This window comes from Hibiscus syriacus, unplaced genomic scaffold (assembly GCF_006381635.1).
Source record: "Hibiscus syriacus cultivar Baekdansim isolate YM2019G1 unplaced genomic scaffold, ASM638163v2 tig00001290_pilon, whole genome shotgun sequence".
NCBI lineage: Eukaryota > Viridiplantae > Streptophyta > Magnoliopsida > Malvales > Malvaceae > Hibiscus > Hibiscus syriacus.
Genome location: NW_024061857.1, coordinates 60,140 through 78,558, shown reverse-complemented (window position 1 = coordinate 78,558; position 18,419 = coordinate 60,140). Strand labels below are relative to the sequence as shown.

The 18,419-nt window shown below is 37.0% G+C and overlaps 2 protein-coding genes and 2 pseudogenes across 2 annotated transcripts in view; 2 read left to right on the top strand and 2 right to left on the bottom strand.

The window, feature by feature from the left end:
• Positions 1 to 57: 57 nt before the first annotated feature.
• On the top strand, positions 58 to 651 carry LOC120124140 (annotated as a pseudogene).
• Positions 652 to 1,289: 638 nt separating this feature from the next.
• On the bottom strand, positions 1,290 to 7,241 carry LOC120124160 (annotated as a pseudogene).
• Positions 7,242 to 7,365: 124 nt separating this feature from the next.
• Positions 7,366 to 8,256, top strand: LOC120124149. Its single transcript, XM_039142885.1, has 2 exons — positions 7,366 to 7,903; positions 8,189 to 8,256. The coding sequence occupies exons 1-2, from the start codon at positions 7,366 to 7,368 to the stop codon at positions 8,254 to 8,256; spliced, it is 606 nt and encodes a 201-aa protein (XP_038998816.1).
• Positions 8,257 to 10,647: 2,391 nt separating this feature from the next.
• Positions 10,648 to 18,419, bottom strand: part of LOC120124171 (insulin-degrading enzyme-like 1, peroxisomal) — a 66,161-nt gene continuing 58,389 nt past the window's right edge. The window contains 2 exon segments of the mRNA XM_039142900.1: positions 10,648 to 11,039; positions 11,134 to 11,256. Coding sequence (XP_038998831.1) covers positions 10,797 to 11,039; positions 11,134 to 11,256 — 366 coding nt within the window. The 3' untranslated portion in view covers positions 10,648 to 10,796.

Sequence of the window (18,419 nt, the reverse complement as noted above, 5' to 3'; positions counted from 1 at the left end):
TGACTTACGGCTCGGTGTGGGATTCGATGTGAACGAGTTGGATCCAGAGAATCGCTGGCTGGGTTTTTAGATCACGTTTCAATGAGTTTCAGAAGATGGGCTTGTTATCCAATGTTATTAGGAAGAATCAGGCGAAATTTTAAGCATATAATGTTGTTGGATGTTAAAAGCTTGTTGTATTGAATGACCCACTTGGCCGTGTCAGGAATCGGAGTCCCGAGTGTTTATTTATTAACAAAGGAAAGCAGCTCCGGCAAGCATGGCAAGAGGAACTCGGATAAAACTCAGTCTCATTCTCAGATTAACTCAGCGATTTTGATGGGCGGCGCTAGAGGGATTCGGAGGTTAGCCAATGCAATGCTGACGGAGATGTTAGAGTTGCAATGCAGCATAAGAAGAAGAAGGATTCGATATCCGAGTCAGAAATATTGAGTCAAACCGTCGGCAATGGGCATGTATTGAAGAAAGTTGATTTGATCACATCGACTGAGTCAATTCAAGAAGCGAGCTCACTCAAGGGTCCGAGGTCAACTCAGCTGCAGCAGATTGTTCAATAATCCAACGCGGTAATAGTAATCATGATCTTAATTCCATAATTATGCAGCATATGTTTATACGAAACAAATTCTTATGTTTATAGGGATTGTCAGTGAAAGTTGTATATTAATTAGCCCATTGGAAAATAAATATATATAATTTTGTGTTTTAAAATGTATAAATAATCTTAGATTATAGGGATTTCTTAGCCAAAGAAAATAAAGAAGATACTTTGTACGATCAAGCTTTGTATTTCTTTTGTGTTGTTGCCAACATTTCTAATCGGAATTAATTTGTATATAATACATATCGTCTTTAAAACTATAATTAATAATAATATGTTTTAAATAAAAGTATTTGATTGATATAATTAAATAAATTTAGATCCGTTTTTATACAGACTGGATTCATATAAATTATATCTATGTTATAAATTTGGTATATAAAATTTGTAATAATGAAAAATGTACGATTAAAACTGTCTGGTCGGTACGAGACAATAAATAAGGCAATTTTATTGAAAATCACCTTAAAATTCAAATATTCCAAATCTAACAACCGTTCCTATTATTTCCCACACTACCTCCCATTGTGACATGATAGAGCGAAGGTGCGTTTTCCGGAGAGCCTTAGGAGGTGTATACACCTGTTTTGTCCGGTTTATTATTATTATTATTATTATTTTTATTTATATTAATTTTACAAAAAAATACAAAAGCAAAAAGACAAAAAATAGAAAAGTTACCCTCTGCCTACACTCCCCTGTTGTGCCCAGCACCAACACGCTCAGCAACTGAATCGTCGATCACTCCACGCCGATGTCGCCACCAGCACTGACCGCGAGCTTCATCTCCGTCAGATTTCGCGCCCCTCGCCAAAAACCACCTGCAAGCAAAATGAGAAAAGCAAATAATCAGAAACAAGAGAAATGGAAAGCAAAAGCTTCTTACCATTTTGTAAGAGGAGGGGAAAAAGGAAAAGGAAACAAGAGAAATGCGATCGATAATTCGCAACGCGATCTCCGGTATCGCAAATCAGTTCCAGATTCGCAACGCGAACATCGACTATCGCAACGCGAACTTCGACTATCGCAATGCGATTTTCCAAATTCGTTGCAATAGTCCAAGTTCGCATTGCGATTTATTCCAAATTCGCGTTGCGATAGTCCAAGTTCGTTGCGATAGTCGAAGTACACGTTGCGATTTATTCCAAGTTCGTTGCGATAGTCGAAGTTCACGTTGCGATTTATTCCAAGTTCGTTGCGATAGTCGAAGTACACGTTGCGATTTATTCCAAATTCGTTGCGATTTATTCCAAGTTCGTTGCGATAGTCCAAAATCGCAACGGCTGGTGGTATTGCATTTGTTTCTTAAGAATTTTCTCTAAAAAGATAGTATTCGTGCGGTCATGTCAAAGACACGTATTACCACGACCACAACCATGAGACGAGACGAGATGAACGGCAGCGGCGGCGCGCGAGAGTCCCCCTTGTTCTCTATCACTCAACAAGGAAGTGGGAAAGCCAAGCCTTAAATACCATTCCCAATAGTTTCCAATACTATGTGGGATTGAGCATTACCAACACTTGTTCCCAATACTATGTAGGATTGAGCCTTAAATAGTAATATTATTTGTGAATTATAGTTAATGACTTTAGTATTTGTATGAAAAGTATTTGTGGTTCGTTTAGTTTTCATGCAATTCTAATTTATTTTCAATTGATTGTAATTGCACAATAACAATTTTTTTTGAATGTTTTGCTTAAAATTGCAATAATCGCGATTGATTGTAGATTGACTTTTAATTATGACATATTTAATCGTATAATACTAATGCAATTGGTTGCTGATTCAGTTGTTTTAATGTGCATGATTGTTAATTGTTTCATGAATAATCACATAGTATTGGAAACAAGTGTTGGTAATGCTCAATCCCACATAGTATTGGAAACACTATTGGGAATGGTATTTAAGGCTTGACTTTCCCACTTCCTTGTTGAGTGATAGAGAACAAGGGGGACTATCGCGCGTCGCCGCCGTCCGTCTCGGGTCGGGTCGGGGTCGTGGTCATACGTGTCTTCGACACGTCCGCGCGAATACTATCTTTTTAGAGAAAATTCTTAAGAAACAAATGCAATACCACAAGTTGTTGCGATTTTGGACTATAGCAACAAACTTGGAATAAATCGTAACGCGAACTTGAACTATCGCAACGAATTTGGAATAAATCGCAACGCGAACTTCGACTATCGCAACGAACTTTGAATAAATCGCAACGAACTTGGAATAAATCGCAACGAATTTGGAATAAATCGCAACGCGAACTTAGACTATCGCAACGAATGTGTAATAAATCGCAACGCGAACTTCGACTATCGCAAATCAGTTTCCAGATTCGCAACGCGAACTTCGACTATCGCAACACGAACTTGGTCTATCGCAATGCGAATATGTAAATCGCAATGCGATAGTCGAAGTTCGCGTTGCGAATCTGGAAACTGATTTGCGATACCGGAGATCGCGTTGCGAATTATCGATCGCATTGCGATTTAGTTGGTCATTTTGGAAAATCCAAAAAAATTTGGTTAAAATCGTATATTATAAGGCATTTTTGGTCACTGAGGTTATTTTCTCTTTTTTTAAAGGTATTCAACTGTTCTTAAGAAGAAAAGGCACCCTTTTTTTTTCATTTTTAAGCATTATTTCGAAACCAAAGAGAAAAGAGAAGTTAAAATGGTCAAGTGGGTTTACCTGAGACGATTGGACTTCCTTCGAGGGTCTACAACATTCAGGCGAGGCCTCCGTCATCGATTATTGATGGAATCTTTGCATGGGGTCTCTCCGGTCTTTCTCCATGACCATCAGGGGACCCATTTGCTAGGGTTGAGTCCATCGTCGCTGGTGTCGAGAAGTGAAAAGTCGAAATCTTCCAAAGATGGTAGGGTCTCGATTAGTTTCTTTTGGGTTTCGATTCAAGTCGAGGAGGGTAGATCGGAGCGTTAGGGTTATTTTAGTGTAGGTCTTGGTCTTCCCGACCCCCGTGTACGGTGGCCAGCGATGCAGTTTGGCGGCTGATAGGGGAGAGGGCTGAGAGAAGGTTGCATAGCTTTTTTAGGATTAGGGCTTCAAATGAAACAAAAAAGGAAAAATGAATTTTATAACATAAGTTTAGGAGTTATTTAACCTTAAATCCCTCTACTTTTTTCGCTTATTTACATTCTAGTCACCTGTAGGGATCGTTTTCGAATTTTACCTTTTTGTTTGTCCCGATTTCATTTTTTTCAGATTGTGTCCCAGTTTTAATTTTGGGTTATTTCCGTTTAATGCACTCATATTTACGCGCGTTTTTTTATTTTCCCCCTATTTTAATTCTTGATTTTGTGTTCAATTTTGCTTTGTTTTGATTTAGTCCTTGGACGAATTTGCTTGGTTAATTTGATTTTAATCCCTAATTGATTTATTAAATATTCAATCTAGTACGTTAGCTGTTCAACTTTTTTAATACTAGTTTGAATTAATATAGTTTCTGTTGCATGGTAATTAATTAGATTAGTTTGTAGATTATTTTAATAAAATGAATGTATTTATGTATGTTTTGATCTGTTTTTAAGGTTATTAGACCTCAAGAATTTACCCCTAGGATATGTAGCTCCTCTATTAAATAATTATGGTTAATTAGAGCCTTAGTTTAGGTTTAGTCCCTATTATGAGTTGGTATGGCCATTTTTAAATTTGGTCATTGAATTTTGTTGCCGACTTTAATTTAGTCCTTTATCAATTATATTATTGATTAACTTTTTTACTAATTAGTTTGTTAAATTTTATTCATGATTATTAGTTTTAATTAAATTTGTATTTTTTATTTTAGTATATCTAGATTTAGTCCTTACATTTAGATTTCTTTTAATTTAGTCTCTTACTTAAATGTTTCTGTTTTAATTTTGATCCATGATTTGTTGTTTTGCATTATATACATATTTAGTGTTAAGTATATTTTGTTAGATTTGATCGTAAACATTTTTAAGATATTATTTTGTGAGGAGAGTTCATGTAAACACGCCTTGATTGACAAGGAATGTGTTTTCAAGAATTATTCAGGAGAAATAGTATCTTTTTATACTTGAATGGTCATCTTTTATATTAAATATATAATTTAAGAAAAACATGATAATGATCTTCGGTAATGATCATTGATGCGCCATACCTGAAAAACAAGAAACACCATTGTCATTTATATTTTTATGTCTGTAAGTCAAATATCAATAACCAACTAAAACTATTAACATGACCTCCATCTTTCTACCGCCTTCAAGCAAAGGAACTTCTTGTACAGGAGCAGTTTTAGCCACCACCGCCTTGACGGCAACTTTTTGTTGCTTCAGCAAAGCTGACAGTAAAAGGCTGGTATTCAAATAATGTAAACCACATAATATAATAGCGTCAATTGTAGATTCTTAAGCGATCCCTACCAGATAATTTTCCTTTTCCATCCTCACCACCAGGAGCTTAGATGGAGCCAGCCAAGATACAAAGTGGGACTTGAATGAGACGGGTTATGCGTGTTGATTTCGGTCTATTGTCACTGGTATTCATATTCTTGATATACACAAAGAAACCACTACCAGGCCACTAGCTCTACCTCAGCGACTTGATTAGCAGCTTTTTTCTCCTCTACTTGAGTCACCCGTCCAACCCAAACAAAAACCTCAGAACCACGGTCTAGTATAAAGCATTTGTTGTTTTCCAAGAGGCTTCTCGTTAGTTCACATTCTATGGGCGTCGCCTTAGCATCAGTTATGCCTACAGGAACCAGTGATTCCAAATTATTAGTAAACAAAAACGTAGACCTTTAAAAACAACAGTAACATAAACTAATACTAACTCAAAAGGATTTCAATCAGGAGTGTCTACTCACTTAAAATTCTCCTAAAGATATGGTCTATCAGAAAGTTCATCTATATTAACCATAATAATGGTGACCATAAGGACATTCTCAAGTCTAACAATGAAAATATACTTAAAATGTATGTTATTGCCTATACTCACGAAGGCTTTTTAATGTTCTATCATTATCTCCTTTCAGTTTTTGGCAAAAAAGAAGCAGCAGTTGCTATATAGTGTACATATTAATCATTCTGGCCTTGATCTATAATGCTGCCTTACGATATTAGTACTAGTCATAACATTCTAGATGGCACATTAAAGAATTTGATTTTAGATTTCTTGCACATAAAGATAATCGATATGAAATCCAAAGAACATTTAGATACATATGGCATTGAACAGATTGGATAAAACTAAAGAATAGATTTTCAGTTTGAAATGAAAGCTGACAGTTTTAGAGTAGGCAACTTTTCAAATAACAAGGCTTCACACTTCCATTGGTTGAGATAATAGGGTAAAAAACACTAGCCGGATCAGGATACTTTGATTTTAAGGATTGTTATACTGAAGAAAGCTCAAGGAATTCAATATCATAAAAAGAGTTACGAGTGTTGATCCAGTCTTTGAGACCTCGAAACAGTTTCTAAGCACATTTGATTGATTTATATGATGATTTCCTTTGGGCAAGAAGTTGGGTCTTCAAGCCTATAGTAATCTGATTACAATCACAACAAAACTGAAGTATCATTACCAACATACAAATGGAATACATAGTAAGAGAATTTTAGAATATACAAATTACCTATAAAGTTTAGCCGGAGTAGTCTTGGGAATAATATCATCTTCATGGCTAACCTTCTTGCCTAACGGAGCAAAACCACCAAACAGGACCCAGAACTCACCGGAATCAGACTCGGTATCCAATTTCCCATCATCTGTAAGGATGATTACCATTAAAAAAAGTGGCAGCTTTAGATAGAGTAAGATAAGTAAACCTTGCACGAAATTCAAATAATACTTGCACAGGAACTAGAAAAGATGGAAAAACATCATCATCAATCAACACTGTAAATGCATCATCCGTACCAACAATTGCAACATTGCACACTCCGTCATGATACTTTTCCTTTAGAAACTGGATGACTTCTAACGCCTTGGCCCTTTCCTGAATATCAGAGTTTGCACCATTGAACTGATAAATCTTTCTTTCAGTGTCCAGGATAAATACATCATCGTGATTCAGTGAAGACCGAGCATAAGGAAGCAAGAGAATAATCCAAAATGGTATTTCCTCCATCCACAAAAGCCTCATTGAATAACTTATAACTCGTTCATGAAACATTTTTTCTTTCTTTTCTTCTTTGTATCCATACTAATCAAACTTATGTAAAGATCATACATACCTGCTTCAATTTGACAACTCGTTTTCCTTTGCAGACATACAACCGTGTTTCAAACATTTATTCCTCTGGTTTTTTGAATCCAGAAGCAACACCACCCTCCAATGGTACAATGCAAGTCTTAAAGTATGACAAAAATTTGTCAGTTTCATGGCCTTGAAGTTCCCTGTGCTGCACAGCACGGGTTCCTAACGCTGCATCTAGCTCAACAGTTTTGATAGCAGCTGTTCCAGCTTCATCCTTCATATGACAACATTATCTCAATATGCTGTTTTATTTCATTTGAAGGAAAATTTAAATCCTTAACGAAATAAGATTAGTAGATGCAGCAAAAGCACACCTGAGTGGTATCTTTCCCAATCCAGAAGTGTATGTCATACATATAAGGACCACTCTTGCTATGTGTAGTCTACAAAAGTACATATGAAAAATCGAGTAAGGCAGTGTTTCACTATAAATGTAAGTTATGTGGATGGTAAAGGAGGGACAAGTAGATTCTGTACATTGAAATCCGAGGGAGGTCTAGGCTTGTAGAACTTAAAAACATGGAATTGTGCTTGCATGATAAAACTCATCAAGAATATCCTTGCAGGGGAAGGATCGTTATGGGTTGCATGGATCAAGAATTATATTTTAAAGGACAAGAATTTTTGGCAGATCGAAGAAGGCCCCAAATTCAGCTGGAGTTTCAACAAACTTCTCAACTACGAGCTGAAGCATTACCAGTTATCTCGAACAGGACCTTAACTATAAGAGAAATCTGGCAGGAAATTAGGATTAATGGGGAAAAAGTTCCTTGGCAATCCTTGATTTGGTTCCCATTACATATACCAAAGCACAGTATGATAGCATGGATGGCTCTCCTTGACCGTCTCCCTACTCGCTACCGTTTACAGCGAATGGGGATTTTAACCGCTGGAAACTGTGTTCTCTGCAGTGATGCTCTGGAATCATGTTCCCATCTGTTCTTTGAATGCTTCATTGCTACTCAATTATGGGAGAAAATCTTACATCATAATGGGATCACGAAATCTATTTCTTCTTGGGATGACATGGTTGATCGGGCTAGCAACACTTGGAAAGGCAAGTCCCTCATTACAACTATTCTGAAACTAACTTGGTGTGCTAAAATCTATACTTTATGGGAAGAACGCAATCGTAGAATTTTCCAAGGAAGATCAAGAACAACCGAAGACCTTTTCAATTGCATCAAAGATTTTGTAAGTATCAAATTGAGGGGGGAAAATATCAATAGGACTGATAGTATTAACTCATTCCTTTGTAACTCTTGGGGCATTGCCTAAACCGATCTTTATTTTGTTAGTAGGATGTACATAGGTTTTTGTGATCGGTGATTTTTTGGAGCAGTTTCTGCTTTCTTGAGTAATAAAATTCGAATTTTCCATAGTCGGACTTTTGGCAACGGAACTGGCTGAAAATTCTGAATACGCCAGATTTCAAGCCCACTACAAGATGTCAAGTCCAACATCCTTTACACAAACAAAATATCAGGACATATATGGAACCTAAGCACAGTTTCAACAATAAGAAAAGAGAATATAGCATTATCTTCTTCTTTTTTCACTTTTTCCTTTTTTTTCCTTTCTTCATGTTGGTAATTGGAAAAAGCTTAGTGATCGATTTCAGTTCTCTTATGATAAAAAGACAAGAAGAAGTACCCGTATACTTGTATAAAAGAAATAAAGACGTATATATAAGACCTTTGTTTTAAGGATACGCTTTCTGACCAACTCCCTGAAATGCAGGATCCAGAGCTTTTGTAGCGGCAGTCATTTCTAGGAATTGTTCTTAGCAGTCTTTAAGTTACAAATTACAGGCATCAAATGATTCAAGGGAAAATTAAGTTATATATCCAGATGATACATAACCCCAAAAAGGAAATGATGATGACAAAGTCACTTCCCTTGATCAGAGCAGAGAAATAAAAACAAAAGCAGATGATGATCAAACAAGTATAAGACGACAATGGTACCTTTACAGAGATACCTCTCTACGAGTTTAAGGACGAGAAGGGAAAGAGCTAAGAAGAGCTGGCAAACCAAACGATAAAAAGGGAAAGGTAAGATGAGAGTGATTTATATACGCCTCCTTGTTCCTGAAACTTGTTTGAGATTTATGAATTGAGAAACGGAGAGAAACGAAATGAATGAACGGAGAGGAAAGAAAAAATGAGTTATATTAGCGAGTTTGGGTCAGAGAAAGTAGTCGTTAGTTGTTATAAGAAAAAATCCGGTAACGATGCTTCCATTCTTTTTTATTTTTTTTCCTAATTTACTTTGCACTCTAAATTTCCCCATTAAATAAGAGTTTCTGAATTTTATCTATTTATTGAACTAAATATCTATACTTAATAAGTTTTGAAGTTCTTAAAATTAATCTTAAATTTTATCTTAAATTTTAATTAGACATTTATAAAATTCTGTAATTTAAGTCTTGATAGTAATGTTCTAATTTTGAATATGATATTTTCATTTATATAAAAGTTCTTTAGTTGAATTTATGGACATGTGATCTTAAAAATTATTATTAGTCTTATAATGATAAGATACATATTAGAACTCATCTTTATTTGATTTTTATTATTTTTATTTTTAATCTTTTTAAATGTATATAAATATTTAAACTCATTTTTTTTTAAAATAACTTTGTTGTTATAATACATTTTTACCTTTCAATTATTATAATAATAGAGTAAGATGTAAAATTTATGTGTAAACTACCTCTTTAATCACCAATTTATTCATTCAACTATTCTTTTTCTTTTCAAAATCATGCCTACTTTTACGTTTCGTTTTTGTTTTGTTCATCAGATATTAGGTTTGACTGTTGATTTAACGTAAATGATGATATGACATGATATAATAACATTTTTAATCCCTAAAACTTATAAATTCTATCAAATTAATCCTATTTTGAAATAATTAAAAAATCCTATTAATTTGATCCAACATAAAATTTTAAAATTCTCTTCCAAAACCCGATATTCCTCAAAACGCATTCTCGACGTTTTCGGCAACCGTTTGCTCAACCATAGCCATCACCTCTCCATGTGGACCACCAGTGTGACGAAGATGTCATTCTTAAAACCTTCTAACCACATTGTAATGTAGAAAGATTAGATATACGACGCTTCAACGGACACATCTTATTCCCAGATTGGTTGAACTCATCGACATTGGTCCAACTGAAGCATGTCATATTTGGCGATTGTAGAAATTGGATTCTTCTGCCTTCCTTGGGACAACTATCTTCCTTAGAATCACTGCAAATATTAAGCATGAGCGGAGTAGAGAAAATTGGTGTCGAATTTCTAGGATTAACAAAAGAAGAGAGCGAAACATCATCCCCAATGAGTATCACAAGGCACGAGCGAAACAACAAATACCCTTCTTAACCATGCTTTCACTCTCGCTCTTTATTTCTTCCTTCCAATAACCAAATGCTCAAGACTAGAAAAAAAAATCCAATATAGGCTATTTCGGTCTAAAATGAAACTTAAAATGCTTTAAGTTTCATCCACAGACATCCTAAAGTAGCTTCTAACCTCTTAGGACCTCTTAACAAAATCAAATGGAGCTATATTAGCCTCCTTTCCATGGGTCTCATCCTGTCTGAGAAGACAGCCATTCGTAGATAGTGTAATTTCGATTACAGCAAAATTCAGGCCTGTAGGTCTAGAACTGTGCCTATTTTTTATTATAGCAAAAATATTTGATCAAAGAAAAACACATATCACACATCCATATTTGACACTGCAAATCTAAAGTAGCATAGACTTGCACATTCCGTTCTATCAATTCATTATTTTCCATACCTAGGATATAAAATCACAGAAAGTTATTCACCGTTTCTCTCCAATGTATAACAATTCTATGAAAACCAACTGGAAAATACCTGTGTTTTCCCAGGGCAAGCGTCCCTAAATCATGTATTTTTTAAGGGATGAGCCTTTATACTACAGTTTCATTTGACCAAAGCCTCCTTTGAATGAACCATACAGAGGTTGATATCTTTTAAAACGGAAGATATCATCAATCTGAATTGTATTTGATTCACTTTTCTGCGAGTTGAAATCAGCCAAATGTTGGTTCCCGTACACGTTCACGCTAAGTGTTTTCTTTCGAGTTGCACCGACTTTTATATTTTCATTGAAGAACTCTATCAGCTCTTGTTGCGTGAGTTTCTTTAGTGCTGCAACCTGTTGGAAACAGATGGTAGATATGAACCATTTAAGATCAAAGTAGATGAATTTCCTTTTCGAAAACTAGAAAATATCAGATCGATGGACATACCTCGGCTTCTCTCCTATCAAATTTGAGAGTCCCTTCAAGGATCTCTCGCCAGTAAAATCGAGATTCTTCCCTTAAATTCTTGTGCTTCTCAAGCTTCATATCGATCAATGCATTTACATTGCTCTGTGTAAAAAGTTGGCAGTTTATGATTAGAGGACAAACTCTCACTCAAATGTTGCTAAAATATTATTGGAATTAGTTTGAAATCCCTTCATCTACTAAATGCATAAAGTAATTCAACAAAGATATTCAGTAGTCAAAAGGATTTTCTAATTGTTATGCAGCTGAATTGTTAAATACGATAGTTAAACATGTATATTTTTTTTGATAGGAATAATAGGCCTCATTAAAAACCTCCCTCTTAGTTAGCTCTTGGAAAGAGTAACTATCGGAAGGAGGAAAAGAGTGCCTTAGTTTATTGAATAGAGAAACTATTACAATAAATTATACCAATACAATTAGGGCATCAGAATAAAACTATAATCTTAAAACACCCTATAAAAATACCCTTACAATCAACCAATCCCATCCTTAGCTAATTTATCTGCTTCCCAATTACATCCCCTAGGAATCCATCGAATAATAATCGCCCTCTCATGAACTAAGGACACAATATCCTCAACAAGTGAATTGAAGAAACTAGGAACAGAATTAGGCAGCAGAATCCAGTCTACAGCAGATTTACAGTCACTTTCTAGGATCAATCTTCCCTTTACCGCCCAATCTGATGATAGGAAAATGTCTAGGCCTTTCTTAATAGCTTTTAGTTCAGCCAACGGAGGAGGGCCTGGACCAATACTAACAGAGAAGGTCGATAGGATAATGCTATTACAATCTCTCAAAATACCTCCAATTCCTCCCTTCATCCCATCAGACTTGACAGCCCCATCAACATTAAATTTGTAAAAATCTATAGGGGGAGGCTGCCAACTTTGTTTCGAACTCCTATGAGTATTTTGGTAACCAAACCTGTCTGCTAGAGAGGGGTCCCCTACCAACAAATCAACTTGAATTTGGATATTAGGAAACTTTGCTAGAAACCATCTAGCCAACCTAAATCTTATTAGGAAAAAGAGAGGTTATATCAAGGCTAGAATTTTCAAACACTACTGAATTCCTTGCTTTCCAAATAAACCAAAGAACTACTCCCGGAATGAATTTCCAAATGTTCGATTTTCTGTTTAGATCAGACCATGAACTTAGCAAAACTTGTGGATCATTAGGCAAAGCTGTATAGATGTCCCAAATCTTCAACATTCTGTTCCAAATATCCCCTGCAACTGATCATGAGAAAAAAAGATGTTGGACTGTTTCTTCATTATTTTTACATAGTGGACATAGTGCGTCTTCAATAGGAACCCCCTTTTCTTCAGCTCAATTATGACTGCCAAAAACATGTATATTATAAATCCAAAAAACTGTTCCAAATAAAACTTTCAAGCAATCAACTATATTTGAATTCTAATACAATCCATAACAAGGCGTACAACACAACAGAAAGAATTTCAACAAAAGTTCTTGCCTATTATTAGTTAAGAAATTATCTATGGCATATATGAGAATGTTTCCTGGTGACTAGGGCAACGAAAACCCAGGTCTTACACAGAATTGAATTAAGATTTTTTTTTTTGATAGAAGTTGGAGGTCTCATTAAAAACTCCCTTCGTATTCGTTCACATATATATTAACGAACATTGGAAGGAAGAAAAGGGTACCTCAAATTTTATTGATAAAATACCCGATACAAAAGACACCACAGAATATCCTCTCATGGTGATGTACACCATTACAACAAACACCTTAACCTCATATGACCTCATCCAAAGCCACAGTCTAATCACCTTACTTCTAATTACACCACCAACAGTAGGAATAAAACAACGCAACGGAACATAATACAAATTAAAAGCAACACCTATAACCATATAGACTAAAACAACCACAATTGAAGAGACAAGATCTAATAAGACTCGTCTTCTTCAGGAGCCCAAGAGTTTGGTTTGAATGAAGGTTCTATCTCATGCACCATGGCCTTGAAGAAGTTGTCACCAACCTTCAATTCCACCATCGCATCAATTCTCGCATCAGCCTCTGTGAGGACTTGAATTTTTGCCCGATCAAAGGATGATGAAGACTGACAACTTTCGTCGATAACTAGTAATAAACCCCACTTATCAGCAATGTTCTTGAAAGTATCCCAATTTCATGCGTGAAAAGGAACACCCTCGCAAACTAACCATACTCGATGACACTCCATTACCAAAATCTCTGACCAAGCTTCGAATATGGAGAACCACTCTGCGAGAATCTTTGATTTATCGTTCTTCACACTTCTCAATGAAGCATTGTCTTCGAAAATCATTAAAACCGCATTACCAACAACTCTCATTAAGGTGAAGCCAGTGAGGCCCTTCGCTTGCATTTGTCTGGCGAGATGACCAATTTTGACAAAGTCCTTGCACCACCCCACTAGACAATTGCTCAACACCTGAAGTTTTTCTTCATCTATAACACCTTCAACTTTATAATGATTCTTCCTCGAAACATCTTCCATCCCGGACTTGCGAAGAACACCTGTCAAAGACTTTCTCCAAAAGGACTGTCGAGGTTTGAATTTAGCGAAATAAACACCAATTTTGCTTCCGTCGATATGAGAACCATTCATTTTTGAGATCGCTCTCCTAGCTTCATCGATAGTTGCGAAGCGAATGAAACCAAAACAAACTCCTTTTGAATTTCTTTTATGAGAAAATAACCTCATTGACCAAAAATACCTTATAATATACGATTTTAACCAACTTTTTTTTTGGATTTGCCAAAATGACCAACTAAATCGCAATGCGATCGATAATTCGCAACGCGATCTCCGGTATCGCAAATCAGTTTCCAGATTCGCAACGCGAACTTCGACTATCGCAATGCGAACTTGGACTATCGCAATGCGAACTTAGAATATCGCAATGCGAATATGTAAATCGCAATGCGAATATGTAAATCACAATGCGATAGTCGGCTATCGCAATGCGAATATGTAAATCGCAATGCGATAGTCCAAGTTCGCATTGCGATAGTCGACTATCGCAACGACTGGTGGTATTGCATTTGTTTCTTAAGAATTTTCTCTAAAAAGATAGTATTCGCGCGGACGTGTCGAAGACACGTATTACCACGACCACGACCAGACCCGAGACGAGACGACGGCGGTGGCGCGCGAGAGTCTCCCTTGTTCTCTATCACTCAACAAGGAAGTGGGAAAGCCAAGCCTTAAATACCATTCCCAATAGTGTTTCCAATACTATGTGGAATTGAGCATTACCAACACTTGTTTCCAATACAATATGATTATTCAGGAAACAATTAACAATCATGCACCTTAAAACAACTGAATCAGCAACCAATTGCATTAGTATTATACGATTAAATATGTCATAATTAAATGTCAATCTACAATCAATCGCGATTATTGCAATTTTAAGCAAAACATTCAAAAATAATATCACTATTTAAGGCTCAATCCCACATAGTATTGGGAACAAGTGTTGGTAATGCTCAATCCCACATAGTATAGGAAACACTATTGGGAATGGTATTTAAGGCTTGGTTTTCCCACTTCCTTGTTGAGTGATAGAGAACAAGGGGGACTCTCGCGCGCCGCCGCCGTCCGTCTCGTCTCGGGTCGTGGTAATACGTGTCTTCGACAAGTCCGCGAGAATACTATCTTTTTAGAGAAAATTCTTAAGAAACAAATGCAATACTGTCGTTGCGATTTTGGACTATCGCAACGAACTTGGAATAAATCGCAACGCGAACTTCGACTATCGCAACGAATTTGGAATAAATCGCAACGCGAACTTGGAATAAATCGCAACGCGAACTTCGACTATCGCAACGAACTTGGAATAAATCGCAACGCGAACTTCGACTATCGCAACGCGAATATGTAAATCGCAATGCGATAGTCGAAATTCGCGTTGCGAATCTGGAAACTGATTTGCGATACCAGAGATCGCGTTGCGAATTATCAATCGCATTGCGATTTAGTTGGTCATTTTGGCAAATCCAAAAAAAGTTGGTTAAAATCGTATATTATAAGGCATTTTTGGTCACTGAGGTTATTTTCTCTTCTTTTATTTGGAATAAAAGCATCAAGAACCCGACCATGGGAGCGAAATAAAGATCCAAACCTCTTCCAGTGAATGTTCTCTGGTAAGTTATCAATAAATAACGTGTAGCATCCAGTCTTATCATTACTGCACCCCTTTGAGGTGGACTCCAACAACATCCTCTCATATTTTCCCCCCGCCGCAGTCCTACACTGCTTCTCTTTGGCCTTCTCCACTATCTTCAAAGTCGGCGTCTGCTGCTCCACTCTCTGTTAATGAAGCTCCGATTCCGTAACCTTCGGCACCAAAATCTCCACTCGATTCGCCTTCTTATTCGGAATTTTCAAACTTTTTCCAACCTCTTTATCCCCACTATTGAACTGACGGCCAGCCTTAGCCCCGAAAGCTGCGGCTTCAACCCTCATCTCATCTTCTTCCTCGCGTTTCTTGGTCACCTTTCCCTCCAGCACATGGACATCATAACTTGATGGACGAACTTCTTTAGGAACGGAAGATGAATCTGCTGTCTCCCTCCCAGCTGCAAGCTTGTCATCGACAAATTTCTTTAAGGTTTATGCATCTTGCACAGCTTCTCTTGCTTCCCTTAGTTTAGCTGAAGACTCTTTAACGAGCTGTTCAATATCAAGCGTTGTCTTATGCAATTTGTCACGTAATTCAGCGGTGTCTTTAAGTGAACCGAGGGAATTGACAAGGCGATCAAATGCCACAATAGCAGTTCGTATCTTGGAAATCCCCGCCTCCACAGACTGCGAAGCCGAAGCATGTTCTGCAGCTAGCCTTGGCTTTTGCCGAGAGGACTTGTAATGGTGAGGTGTAAGGCCGAAGCATGTTTGGTGAACGATAGCTGGAATTTCTTGAACTAAAAGAAAATAAGTTTACAGGTGCCGTTCTTGTGCAAAGAAGAGTAAAACTTTTTTTTTGATAAGAATGTAAGGCCTCATTAAAAACCCCCTTCTTAATTTAAGGAACTTGAAGAAAGCTCTTTAGTCAGCGGAAGGAGAAAAAGAGTGCCTTCGAACTTTTATAAATAAAGAAGAATTGCATAAGATTTAACAAAAAACACTAAAATGCATTACATAAGACTTAAACACTCCTCCCGTCATAAAAACCTACACACTGGACCAGAAAAACCACAATAGAACTCTTACAATCAACCTATCCCTTGCTTTGCTAAACTATCTGCCTCCATTACACTCCCTTGGAATCCACCTTAGTAAATGAACCTTGTCTAAGATTATACTCGAAATCTGATAAACAATTGGCGAGAAAATAATTGGTGCCAAAACCGGTGACTGGATCCAATCCACTGCGGACGAACAATCACATTCAACGATCAACCTACCTACTGATACCCACCGTGATGACAAAAAAATTTCAATGCCTCTTTTTATAGCTTTTAATTCAGCAAGTGGAGGAATTCCTTGACCAATATTCTCTGAAAAAGTCAAAAGGGTGCAACCATTCCAATCTCTTAATATACCTCCAATTCCTCCCCCCGAATCGTTTAGCCTAACAGCTCCATCGACATTCATCTTTAGAAAATCTACTGGGGGGATCCATAGAATGACAAGACGAACTTTAACTTTACAAGGTGAAAAACCATCTGCAAGAGATGGATTACCAATCAACACATCCTCTTGTATAGCAATTTCAGGGAATTTGGCATGGAACCATTTAGCAAGCCTGAATCTAACAATGAAGAACAAAGACAATCTGTCTAAAGGAGTTCCTTCAAAAACCATCGCGTTCCTAACTTTCCAGATTGACCAAAAGATGACTCCCGGTATAAACTTCCAAATCATCGAGTTTACCCTCAACTCACCCCAGGAACAAAAAAGCGAAGGAGGATCTTGTGGTAGAACCAAAGAAATGCCCCAGAAACTTGCTACTTTATTCCATAGTTCCCAAACAACATAACAAGAAATAAATAGATGTTGCACTGATTCCTCCTGTTCCTTACAAAAAGGACATAGAATATCGTCTCCTAGTGATAACCTCTTTTAACCAACTCAGCTTTGACTGCTACTTTCTGGTGAGCAAGCTGCCAAAAGAAAGCTTCTACCCGAGGTGGAGCATAACCCAGCCAGACCCCTTTAGTCCACACAGCAGTACCCCCAAACTCATTACCAAGAGACTTTCTGCAAGATTTAATTGAAAACAGTCCATCTCCACTAGCAGTCCATTAAAGATAATTGTCCACCAAATCTGATTGTTGAATATCCTTCAATTTAGACATCAACTCCATCCATTGAACCAATTCCCAATCGCACAAATTCCTCCTAGTCTAGACATTCCACACCCAACCGCTCGGTTCAGAGCTGCCAAACACCGCAACCTTCCCCTCTTTATTATTAGAGAGCACAAAGATTCTAGGGAAAAGAATTTTAAAGAACACTCATCAGCCCAAACGTCATTCCAAAAAGAAATGGATTTGCCATTTCCCACTTTCAATTTCGAATTTGATCTGAGACAATCTCCATCCGAATCATTCTTCAGGTAGTTATTAGCTATTCCTCTCAAAATCCAAGAAGATTGAGGATAAGAAAGCTCCCTAACAGACATTGAATTACAACTGGCCTTATGTTTACTGCACAACACGCATTTCCATAGGGAATTTTTATCATTGGCAAATTTCCACACCCACTTGCCCAGTAGAGCCCGGTTAGTGAGATTTAGATCAAGAACACCTAGATCACCACAATTCAATGGCTTGCAAACTGTACTCCAGTTCACCCAATGGATTCTCCTCTTTTCCTCTTTATCGCCCCATAGAAAATTAGCCATTAACGAATTTAACTTCTTACCAATTTTGCATGACATTTTGAACATGGATAAAAAAAAATTGGTAAGGAAGTTAACACCAGCTTCAATAATGCTGTCTTACCAGCCAATGACAGACAGGAAACTTTCCACCCAGCAAGTTTGGCAGTAAATTTCCTTAAAACTGGATCCCATAGAGCCTCTGAATTCTTCTTAGCACCCAAGGGAAGTCCCAAATATTCTGTTGGAAGGGAACCTACTGAACAGCCCACTTGTGAAGCCCAGTCTGTTAATTCTTCATCCTCCATGTTTATACCAAACAGCTTGCTCTTCTCCAAATTTAGATGTAAACCTGCCATGATACTAAAAATCCTCAACACTCTTTTAACATTCTTGAGCTGA